Source organism: Rhagoletis pomonella, unplaced genomic scaffold, assembly GCF_013731165.1.
Source record: "Rhagoletis pomonella isolate Grant_MI unplaced genomic scaffold, Rhpom_1.0 Rhpom_scaffold_00006, whole genome shotgun sequence".
In the NCBI taxonomy this organism is placed as follows: Eukaryota; Metazoa; Arthropoda; class Insecta; order Diptera; family Tephritidae; genus Rhagoletis; species Rhagoletis pomonella.
The window spans coordinates 44,415,624-44,428,046 of record NW_023458560.1 but is presented as its reverse complement, the minus strand read 5'-3'; the positions used below and the strand labels follow the sequence as shown (position 1 = coordinate 44,428,046).

Genomic DNA, 12,423 nt, shown 5'->3' with positions numbered 1-12,423 from the left:
GCAAATCGACACACATAAAATATTAGTCGGAAAAAGGAACTCCGGGGGCATCTGTTCCCCGTGGTGCCAGGCTTAAGCCTCGGGTATGACTTTCGAAAGCCGTAAACTTCTACCAGTTGAGCCTCCACCGACTCAGGTCTGGTAGCCTTTGACTGGGGCCCCCCTGGAGCCATATTTTTCTGGAGTAAAAATTCGATTTATCACACTGGTAGCGCTGTTCTACTGAAGTGAACATCCTCTGCATCCATTTTGCTTATAGCTGAGCTGATAAGCGTTGATAGAACAAACACAGTACATCATGCAGGTGCGTACGTGAGGAGCTATTTCACTAGTGTTCTTATAACACCCAAAAGCACGCTCTTCAGTTCCTCCAGCGCCGCTATAAACTCGCTGTGTGCTCGAGGCCTAAATCATCATTATAAGATTATACATATATGTTGCAGATGAATTTGGAGCTTTAAACCCTTTGTCTACATTAAAGTATGTGCATTAGGGTGGTCCAAAAATGCATGTGGGGAAAAAGTAAAGTCGGAATTTTTATGCTCTCACCCCCTAGGGTCGTTCTATACCGAAAAAAATATACCCATAAAATGTTCCATGTATTATACATGGAAAAAAATCACTTTTCGTAGAAATTGTATAGAGTTCTTGAAAATCAATATTTTTCGATCTAGAAAGCTCTGTTCCTCTTCAGGAGATTTGCAGTAATATTACCCAATTATTTATTTAACTATTTTTTCATAGTAACTATATTTTATAGGTCCGCTAAAACCCCCAGAAATAAAGAATGGGTATATTTTTTTCGACACAGAAAAATCCTAGGGAGTGAGAGCATTAAAATTCCGACTTTACGTGTTTTGGACCACCCTAATGAGCATAAGTTATATTCCTCACCCAAAATCGATTACTTTGAACCACACTCCTACACTTTATAAAGTTTTTGTTCACTCAACTTTATTCAGAGCACGAAAATATTGCGTAAATCTGTTAACGATGGCACTAAACATAATCACTATGCCACAGACGAGTATATGCGGTGCAAAGTAGGATACGGCAGCCGGAAATGACGGATGTATATTATATCGAGCCAGTATGCCAAAAAAACATAATTGAAAGTAAAAAATTGTCAAAGCAAAAAACATCAGCGCAAACAAATTCGTACGCATTGCCAAATGCTTTTGTATATATGACACGCCCACATTATAGAAACGTTCTTCGATTTTATGCATATTCTGGATTAGAGTGCAGAACTTCTTGCGATACACAAAACAAATGCCAATCACTATCAGATTACTAAATGTTCCATTGAATTTTTGCATGCTATCCGTCAATCTCGAAACATCTGAGATGAAAAAGTTGCCTACAATTGTTTGACTATGCACCAGACTATAGACGAAGTTGACGTGTATAAATGCGAAGCGCAACGCCATATTTAAGTATCCCCAGGCCGAGGCTCGTAAAAAATGTTGACGCGTTTTCGGCGATACACAAATGTGGTACGGCGTTAAACCGAAAATATGTGCGGCAATAAAAATGAATCGCAAGCTGGCGTAAATGTTTCGTGGATGTTTTATGTCGCGCTTGAAATTGCGTAATGCCATTGGCAAACGGAAGGACATTTTTTAAAAATTTTCGTTAATGATTACAAATACGCACGCGGACGATCCGCACTTGACTAAAAGCTGTACAAGCACGGCATACGAAAATATGGCTAGAAAAAATTATGGCAAATGTAAGTGCTACTGTAGTAGATACATATATGTTATTTTACAATATTGAGTTAAAAATACTTTGCTAGAGCAGCGATTAAATCTTGTTCACAATTGATGATTTGACATTATCAATAAACGCGTTTCATATTTTCATCGCACAGAAGCAATACTAATTAGCTAATTGATAAATTACTTAATTCGTTTTAATATAGGTACACTGAGAAAAGAGTTTAGTTACGTCAACTAAGGCTGCGTGCGAGTACGTCTAAATTGCTAACTAAATAGAGAAAAATCCTAAATCACTGGAAAGTGTCGGTAATGCAGTGAATAGGAACAACTTAGATTTTTTTCGAGCATACTTTTCTACCTAAATTGAATTGAATGTGAAATGTAAATAAATAATATAAAAAAAAACTTTTTAATATACAACGCTTTTATAAATGGACTAAAAAGTAGAAAATAATATTTCTCAGTCCCATAGAATTTGTTTTGATAACTTTTGATTTTGAAATTTTAGCAAAAGTCATTATAAACAATCTATGAAATTGAAAATGAAATCGATTTTAAGCGGTCGTTATTCATATACCCACATACATACATACATATATTACTTTTCATATCAATTCAAGTGTATTACATGCGCCCCACGCTTTTCATTTTCAATTTCATAGATTGTTTATAATGACTTTTGCTAAAATTTCAAAATCAAAAGTTATCAAAACAAATTCTATGGGACTGAGAAATATTATTTTCTACTTTTTAGTCCATTTACAAAAGCGTTGTATATTTAAAAGTTTTTTTTATATTATTTATTTTCTACTTTTTAGTCCTGTCTGAATAAAATTTTGCAATAGATATTAAAATAATTCAACGATATTAACCTTCGGAGGACACACCTTTTTTATTTGACGTGAACGACACACTGGGGTAAATTGCACCCCAATTGAAATGTTGCTTTTAAAACACACAGCTTAAGCTTTTTTTTGCATATATTACGCTGGAAATATTTAGATAAAATAAATTTAAAATGAAATGTCTTATTGAATTTTTCAAAGGTACAAGATCATATAATTGCATGGTTAGCTTTTATTGACATAACGAAAAAGTTTATCAAAAATAGGCTTTGCACTGGGGTGTCTTACACCCCAGTGTGTCTTCTGAAGGTTAATAGAAAGGTGCACACACATGCATTTACATATGTATGTACATACAAACGAGCACCAATTAATTTTATTTAAAGAAATGGCGTGTCGTCTATTTCCGCTGTAGCAAACGTAGTACATAGGGCGACATCTAGATGTCATCTACCTCGCCCTATTCACTACAGATGTCGCCCTATGCACTATGCTTTTTTATAGGAACTTTTCAAAGCGAAGGTTTTATGGTGTCGGACACACAACATTGAAAGTTTCAGGATCCACAACATTGAAAGTTTCTGGACACACAACATTGCAAGTTGATAAAAGCGTTGTAATAAAAAGCGCGCGAAAGCGAAGAAAAAGTGGACGTGGCTAGCCCCTTATTTTTAATTTTGATGGTATACATTTTGTTTTGCTGAAAATTAAAAGGGGCGGACCAAGGGGTGGTAAAAGTGGAATTTTCAATATTTTCAAAAGCTTATTTTTCGAAAATTATTGAACCGACTTCCAAAACGTGGATATATATAAATAATTAATACATATTTCGAGAAAAACGAAATTATGTCATTTAGAAATCAAATACATCATTGTGCAATCGCATTGAAGGCATATAGGTCTAATAAAGCTGTCGTCATCCCAAAAACAGTTAAACACGTGAACGACCTTCCCAAAGAGTTTGGACAAGCTGGTGAATATGCGGCTCAACATAACAGAAAGAATACCTACCAGTACGGAAAATCCATCAAGACTGCTCTGGCCAAATAGAAATATGCCCTAGCGATCAATCTCGATGGATATTCATCGGACATCCGACAGTCCTTCTTCAAAAAGCTGCAATAACTTCCGTACCGCTGCTTAAGAGCCCGTGCGCGTCGTACCTGGACATCCGCAATTCTGATTCAACTCCGTCTGTCTGGAGAGAATGAGCTTTTAAGGCAACAAATCGATGTGATATGATATGAATCCTTGCATATGTACCTACATAACTCTATGTGCTGGGTCGAGGGGGAATGACGCACTCGTCCATATGGTTCGGTGGAGAAACCCGAGCCAGCTGAGGGGTGGAACTCAGTCATGCACAAGCGAGCAACCACCAGTCGTATTTTATTACAGAAATACCATGACTGCTGATATAGTCTTAATAACCGTCGGCACTCTGAAATGGTCCTGCATGTTGGGAATATGTGATTTGTGAACTTTTGTCGGTCCAGTTTCAGAGTATCTGGGAACTGTAGAAGGATCATCTTTGATCGATGAATGGTGGGATAATCTGAACTGCCTGCTTGACAATGCGCTCCAAATCGCTAGAAACTTTAAACTGAATTGACTACAAATGTTATGGGAAGGTTGTTTAAGGTTTTCAAAATCACGCTTGTTAAGGACAACCATTGTTTATTTCCGCTTTTGTCTCTAATACCAAATGCGTTAAGCAGACAAAGGCAACCCACTCTATATTTTTTTATCAGTGATATCGCACCTTAAGCGAGTATATATAACACTGGCAGTGGCCCCTAAGTATTTTTTAAAATTTTCTTATATTTTGTTGATGTGTTTATTTTGTACGTAGAACAACCTAGTGATGTTGATATTTTAGGGACCACCATAATACATACATATGTACAAAATAATCTCACCTTATTAATCAAATTGAAATGTTGTTGAAGTCGCAAGAGAAATGTTGAAAAAAGCACCACCACACTCAATAAGAATACATGGGGCATAAAAAAAGTAATCATCGCTTGAAATGTCGGCCAAATGTCATTATGAAAGAGCATCCAAAAGCAACTGGACATATAGGATACGTTCAGTGTAATCACCAGGAACATTTTCATATGTGTCAATTTCATGATATACTGATAATTAAATGTCACACCAATATTGAGAAAACGCTTATCCACATATGCGACCGTATTACACAGCGACACAATCACTCGACATTCACTCAAACTAATGCCGAATAGCGTCAACATGCCTAGTAGGCCGATAAATTTTTGCAGCGTATCACCAACTTGTGAAATTTCCGATTTGAAAAAGAAGCCCACAATGGATGCTTGTTCCGCGAGCGAATGTATAAAACAGTACATGAAGAAGATCACTTGCAAGAGCGTATTGAGATAACCCAAGCGGCTGATGCGCAACGTACGTTGGCCACACATTGTGCCGTGTATGCGAAAAGGTGTCAAGCCGAGTAAAAAGTTGAACCATAGTAAAGTTTGTGATGCGCTATAGGCATCAGTCGGACTGAAGAGCTCTTTCCAGAAATGCATTATTGACGCGAACAGGACTATTGTATTCGAACTAAGTAGCTGCCTTGGGTTGGCCGTAGTATTTATACTAGCAAAGAATATGATTAGGGCGCGGCGGTACGACGCGTGAGTACTTTAAAATTTATAGATTTGTTGATTGACACCTTGTAAGAAATTAATTTTGACACTGGTAATTTGTTGGAAAATTGATTGCCTGGAAATACTAAATATTAGCTGCTGTCTTATTAAATTTGCCGGTGAGTCGAGAGGAGTGAAAGTTGTTGTCTGTCGTGGTGCAAGTGGGTTGCCCAACAATGGGAAGGGTCTTTGAAAGTATATTTAACAGTCCAAATTCAATAAGTACCCGCAGATTGTGAAAGTACTTTGGCAATTAGAGCGAAACTTTCCAGTATCGTCAGTCATGTGAGTGTCCTCTGTGAGGGAATGCCAGGAGATGGCACATTCCTCTAATGAGGTTACCTTAACAAAGAGAAAATAATCAACAATCAAGGCGTAAACCTACTAAACACTTTTTTGTTTTGTCAGAATTAAGTACACAAAACAACGCGTGCAGAAGACAGCACTCACGATTTCCTTTTTCTCTGTTTTAAATCTACTTGATTTACGAATAAATGGAAGCAGAGTGTTGGGTGTCAAAGAGCTCAGCTGCTCGCCTCTAAACACATCGCTTCCAAAACGCTCATACCTAACCCTTGCAAGGCGGGTAAGACACACAAAAAGTGTTCCGCCGTCCCATCCTCTTTGAGGCAGGAAGGGCAAATGGGGTCGTTATGTATGCCGATCACAGTTAGGTGTATGTGCCACGAGAATTGCGCAGTCAACAGTCTCACAAATTGGCTGCAGTCCAAACTGTTTAATGAAATCGAATGCCTAGCACAGCCCCTCGACACTGAGGGCAACATAAGTTTAGCCCACCTGTATCCTCTCGAAGCCTCCAAGTTGTTCACACAGGTTCTAACTGTGGCTTCGATGGTCGAAGGTGGGATTCCTGGTCTGAGCCCTCTCTGGCCAAAAGGTGAGATGCCTCATTACCATGTACTCCCATGGCCTTGAGGATTGCAAATACCTCGTCTTGGGATACCGAGGCATATTCCTCACGGGAAAAGTGAAGTTCATCCCCATTACCTTCGACATAGACACTAGATCCTCACCCAATGTCAGTTTTGGTGTCATCAGTCAAGATTCGACAGTGTGTGTGCCGCCGGGCTCAGTGCTAGAATTAAGCCAGTATACAGCCTCGGGGAACTCAACCTTGTAGAATCTCCCAAGAAGGGGCAATGGTAGCTACTATCCTGGGGTAATGAAAAGACACTTGTGTATAGATATCTGTCACCAGTAATCTTCGCCTCGCCCCGCCAAGTGTCATACCAACATAAATTTATTTTAAGCCTGCAGATGACTTCTAAGGCCACCCCATGTATAAAAGTGCAGAGTGATGGTAAGTTTAACAGAGCATCATGAGCACCGCCTGGTGTTATAGAGAAAGCTTCCGTACAGCACACGGCGACTATTCTTTGAACTAAATACTTGCTGTTCCAAATAAAATTAATGAGCTACAAGAGTTCCAACTGCGCTATCTCTGCCATATTGACTCGTAAATCGACATAAAATAACCCTGAGACCTCATAATCATCTCGCTTAACACAGGAGTCATTTGTAACGGTTATCGTTAACGTATTTGCCTCGTTTTTTTTGACATCTCAGAGCTATACCTGATCAGTATTTATTTCCAAAGGAACCCCAATTTCATTACCTTGGATACTGCTGCTTTCAAAACCGCTTGGCTTTGGTGGCATTTTCGGCAGGTCTCGTGCTATTTAATTGAAGACTATCTGGCTTCTCGATAGCATAACTTTCAGCTTGAAAGATGCTACAGTTGTCTGGCTAAAATACTGAGAAGTATACCGAGTAGATATCAATACCGGCTCCTTGCTCTATCCTGGAGGCATAAGTGTATATGGGTTATGCGATCATCTGCCAATGGTGGTGCATCCCATTTATATCTATCTCAAAACCGTATGGATAGTCATTCAAGGAGTTAAGTAGTAAGTTTTGGCTTCTAAGTGCAATTTTGAAACAATTAAGCTGATCTTCCTTATTATTCATTCAGTATTACTGGGTGCCCAAAGTGGATTGATTCCCATTTGCTGGCTTGCCTGAACACGTGAGCCTTTGTAATATGAAAAGAGCTTTCCACCATACTTGGGGCCATGAGTTAGCAAACTGTTATATGAGTATAGCAAAATAGAACTCCATCCGGGACTTCGGACCTTAACCATAACTTCGTTGAGACACTAAACAAAAACCTTTGTATTGTTCCACAATATGTAGGGTATTTTGTTAGTAAAAACAAAGGATTGTTAGATTAAATTTGAATTCAAAAACGAACGCTGACGAAGTAGGCGAAACATTTTGGTTTGTAGTGTCTTCGTTTTCCATGTTCAATGGAAAATATTTCTACAAAAATAGCGTAAAAACCTTAGAGAACGATCCTTTACGGCACTCAATAAGAATATGTATGTATGTACATAAATATATCTTAGTCTACAGTGCCATGTAAGGATACCTCTAAGTATTCAAGTTAGTCTTTTGCAAGGCCACTGAGGCTTGTTTCTTCCTAAGAACTCTTCTTCTGGTGAGCTTTTCGTGAGTGTTGATGGAATGCGCACCGAGCTGTTTAAACCTTAGTCCACCGAATGCCGGGCAGCTGCTGAGGAAGTGCTGAGATGATTTCACCTCGTCTTCCAAACAGCTGCGGTAGTAGGGAACGATGACGATATCGCGTTTACAGCGTTTGCCTGAAAGACGCAGCAGAGATTCGGCAGTCGGAACATATGATCGACTGAGAGTTAGTGACAGTAGACACCTCCTCCAACTATCCAGTTTAGCTTCGATCCGTCCGTGAAGATGTTTATTAGACTTCTACTCTAGAGAATGCCGTACTCCCATTTGTCCCTTGGAGAGATGTGTGCGCGGAAGATCTGTTTGGAGACAGCCTAGAAATAATTCGATCCACTTCTAACTAAAAGATGACTAAAGATGATTTGAGTTCGTATGATTGGATAGCATAGAGCGTCGGTGGCTATCACTGGCACACAAACAGATCGCATAAACTTCTGCTTCAAAAATGTTCGCATAGTTTCCCGTAGGGATAGAAAATTTTGTCTTATTTCTTTGGAACTCAAGGAGAAAAGAGTTAAATTAGGTCACCTAATTATATTTCTCTCAACACATGCTTTGTTTATAGTTACCAAATCTACTGTCAAGAGTAGTAACTCTTTTTCTAGTGTACAGTTTTCTTAGGTTCGTGGGACTCCATCCAGAGGACTTGCCTGCTAAGCGCTGGCACACCAGTAAAGCTTTCGTGGCTTAGGAAGTGATAATATTCAAATGTTCCTTCCATAGAACATACATGTAATACATGCCTAATCCTTGTTAAATCTTCATAAAGTAGTCCTAAAGACATGGATTAGACAAGGATTGGAGACGTATGCATATATGTGCCACTGTTCCATAGTAAGGGTTTTTTTTTGGTTTAGGTTGAGTCTTTTTTGCAGAGAATCATACATATATAGTTCCGGTTGGTGTGGGATCCCCGGCCACCTTGACGGTGGCGTAAACTACTACGCTTTAAAAAGTGACAGCCCATAGTTGGTCAGCTCTATAGATTAGTGTGAATAAGGTTGCACATTAAACTTTTTTTAGTTAGCCCCTAAAGAATCGTCACAGCCCGACTAAATTATGGGTCGATTAAAAGTCAGTGGTACACTGCTCTGAAGTCGACTTAAGCACTTCTAAATTTTACCACAAAATGAAAAATTAGTCTCACCAACTCTAACCAACCTCACCTTATTCAACATAACCAATCGCATTTCTACCATCTTTGTAATGCCTTGAAACATTGCTGTGGCAATCGAGATCACAGTGTGCTGCAGTGTAAATACTATATAAAGCGGCGTCGACGGCTCCAGGTTAGCAGATTTCAGTAGTATAAAATTACCAAACGAGTATGCAAAATCCACGACGAAGACCACCAACAAACTCAGGTAGCAATAACGCAACACTTTGCTATACCTGATATGTACACCAACACTGCGTAACAGCACATCAATATCTTGCATCGTACTTAAGCTATATTGGAGGCGATGTTTGGGAAGAATAGCCGTAAAAAAGATTACAGTAATGCCGATAAGGCCACTCAAAATCTGCATAGTGTCACCGAAACGTGAGATGCCCGTGTGAAAGAAGTAACCCGCGACCGTTTCGAAATCATTCAGCAACGTCAGCACATAGCAGGCCACATACACCGTTATGTGTATCAAAGTATTGAGATAACCGAAAATCGACTCCTTCAATTTTTTATTGCCAGCGCCGTCACTTTTGATGAAGAACGGCGTTAGGCCATGCCAAAAAGTTACCGCGAATATTGGCTGCACACTCTCGTATAGTTGGTGTGCTTGAAAGAATCGACGTAAACCGCTGACACGTTGTGGGCGCGTGACGGCGCACGCTTCTTGTGCCTCAATACTATTCGTGTCTTCGTCCATTCGCGTTGACTGCGCTACGCTAACTGGTCGCACGTTGGCGTCTCGTTGTGACTTTTTATCCCGCGCGGTAATGTCGATGTCGATGTCAATGCTGGTGCCATATGGCAGTGTCAGTGTCCTTGGTTCGAGTGCATGAGTGACCATCGATGATATGCTCAGTTTACGCCATTTCTAATGAACACCGATATCCTTTTTTCCGCCTAGTAAAGTATACACTTTACATATGCAAATGAGTGGTGGCCGGAGTTGTGGTTATGTTTAGCAGTTGACACTTAAGTCGATTACTGTCGCTAACCCACCTGTTGGTATGCCACCCACACCAAATCCCCTAATAGGACACCAGGCAGTGTGGTGGCTACTGCATTGCTGCCCGTGCTCATTAAACACTAAGCTTACTAAGGGAGTTTGTAGGAATGGCCAATGTAGAACACCACAAATACATTTACATATGTACATTAGGCCGCATCCGAAAAGAAAACGTTCTTCGTACACCCCTGAGACTAAAGTATTTTTGATGTGTAAACAACTTAGCTCTCCAGCAGAAAATCCGTAATTTCTTCTTGTGTGCGCAAATGAACATTTCTGGACTAGTTCAGGGCCATTCAGGCCCATTCACTAGTTCAAGCCTAGTTCAAGACTAGTTTAGGCCTATTTCGGGACTAGTTCGGTATCACCTCGATACCTATTCAGTACTATTTAAGGCCTATTTCGAGATCATTTCTGGACTTGTTTCGGACCATATTGGGTCTAGCTAGCGACTATTTGAGGCCCATTTCGGGTCTAGTTCTGGACCATTTCAAAATTAGTTCAGGAATATTTCTGTAATATCTTAGGCCTAGCTCGGGATAAGTCTGCGCATAGTCTAGGATCATTTCGGGACTAGTTCGGGATCATATTTGGACTAGTATGGCACCATTTCGGGACTGTTCCAAGTCTTGTTTGAGACCATTTCGGGAGTTATTCTCGAAGTGGGTATGAAAAAGTCGTGTACTGGTCCCTACAAAATTAGTGAAATGAAATAAAATACTATAAATATTTAATTTCTAACCTAACCTATTTATGTAGGCATGGAACTGAATCGCTTAATGTTTTGCCAAGTCGTACACAGATGTCTACACAGCACCAGGTACTTGGTGCTCAAGCCTTTTTGCAAGGCAATTTCGATTTTTTTTCGGCATTTTTACATTTATTGCTATTTGTTATCGACATTTACTGTCGGATTTTAAAGTATGATATATCGATGATCTTCTCTAAAGGAGCGATTTTTGTCCAACCAGATCTCAGTTCTTATCACCCTAACGTTCCACCCCAATGTCAGTAAATTAAAGCTCTCCAAAAATCAAAATGTAAAAATTTTTTTCTTCGAAATTGCAAAAATACTTTATGAATTAGGTGTGTACGGCGAACTTTTTTTGTTTGCTTGTAAGGTGGTACGGTCTAATGTATATTCTTATATACATACATACTTAGGCATATATGTATACTCGTAGTTAAGGAATAGTACACAATCGTATTCTATTGACTTGTTGCTCTTTTAATTGCTCGTCGTGGACATATTTACGCACCATTCAGCTACTAGTCAATTTGCATATGAGAAAATGGGTTTTTAAATTAAACTAAGTATATTGTTAACACATTCCAATTAAAGGTTTTGCTGTATGTATATTAGGGTAGCTCTTCATCTTTAATGCATGCTCATATCCATATTATAGTTTGCCACAATAAAGGGATGTGGCCAACCTTTTCAACTTAGTGGAGACAAATCGCGCTTAAACGATTTTTTTTTTTTAATTGTGATAAGTTCGAGTGTACTGCTCTTCAGTTGGATTCCGGACCGGCCAGGACTAGTTTTGGGAACCTTTCGGAATTTTATCGTGATCTTCTCGGCCTGTTTTCGTGATTGACAATTGAAATATAAGAGCCGCCCTAATGTGGGCACATATACAGTGATGCGTATAAACATTCCATTATTTGCACTGAGCAAACATCAAACTAAAAAAAAAATTATTGTCGCCTACACTTTGTTAATTGATGGAGCTTTCCGCCTCTCTACTTTCTTTTTGCTTCTATCGCATCCTGTTGGCACCAACCCTAAATGCAGAGTACTTTCAAGTTCATAGAATAGGTTAACGGCATCAAATTGTTTTGTCATCGCCCGTCTAGCTGATTGGTGAATATTTAATAAACTAGTTGTTCAGACATGCTTCTGTTATTAATATCATAAACGCTGGTATTTACAGCGCTCTTACACGATATGTATTTGCATATGTAAATTCTATTTTTTTTTGTATCTAGAACGTATCATTTACATTTACAGCGCTATTAGTAGTTGCAGGCATACTATTTACCTATCGATATCCTTACGTGTTCATTTTCTCTAAATACTTACATATGTACATATGTAGTTATGTGCATATGCAAATATTAAGGCAACAGTATTTTATCTTAATTAAAAGTAAATTAGTGCACTGATCCACTTAGGTATCTTATCTGCACAAATATCTTAAATATTTTTGGTTGCTATGAGTTTGAAAAATATTAATATCTCTTAAGTACAATTAACCCTTTGAACTGTGTATAGCTTCAGGCCTACTAAAGTGGCAGCAGTCACTTTGGGCTGAGTATGAACCCGTTAGGGTCTATGCATTTCAAGTAATGTCTTTTTCGCGGTAACCGTGGATCTCCTGGGTATATTTGTATGGCAACTGGTAATCGGTTGGACATTTTCGAAAATTTCTAAAATACATTTTCTTTTTTT

The 12,423-nt window shown here is 39.0% G+C and overlaps 1 protein-coding gene across 1 annotated transcript in view; it reads right to left on the bottom strand.

Moving 5' to 3' along the window:
* Positions 1-9,809, bottom strand: part of LOC118741925 (putative gustatory receptor 28b) — an 11,392-nt gene extending 1,583 nt beyond the window's left edge. Inside the window, exons 1-2 of the mRNA XM_036473898.1 lie at positions 8,962-9,809; positions 4,669-5,161 (exon numbers count right to left, since the gene is read on the bottom strand). Coding sequence (XP_036329791.1) covers positions 4,669-5,161; positions 8,962-9,809 — 1,341 coding nt within the window. The remainder of the gene's footprint in view (positions 1-4,668; positions 5,162-8,961) is intronic.
* Positions 9,810-12,423: the final 2,614 nt, after the last annotated feature.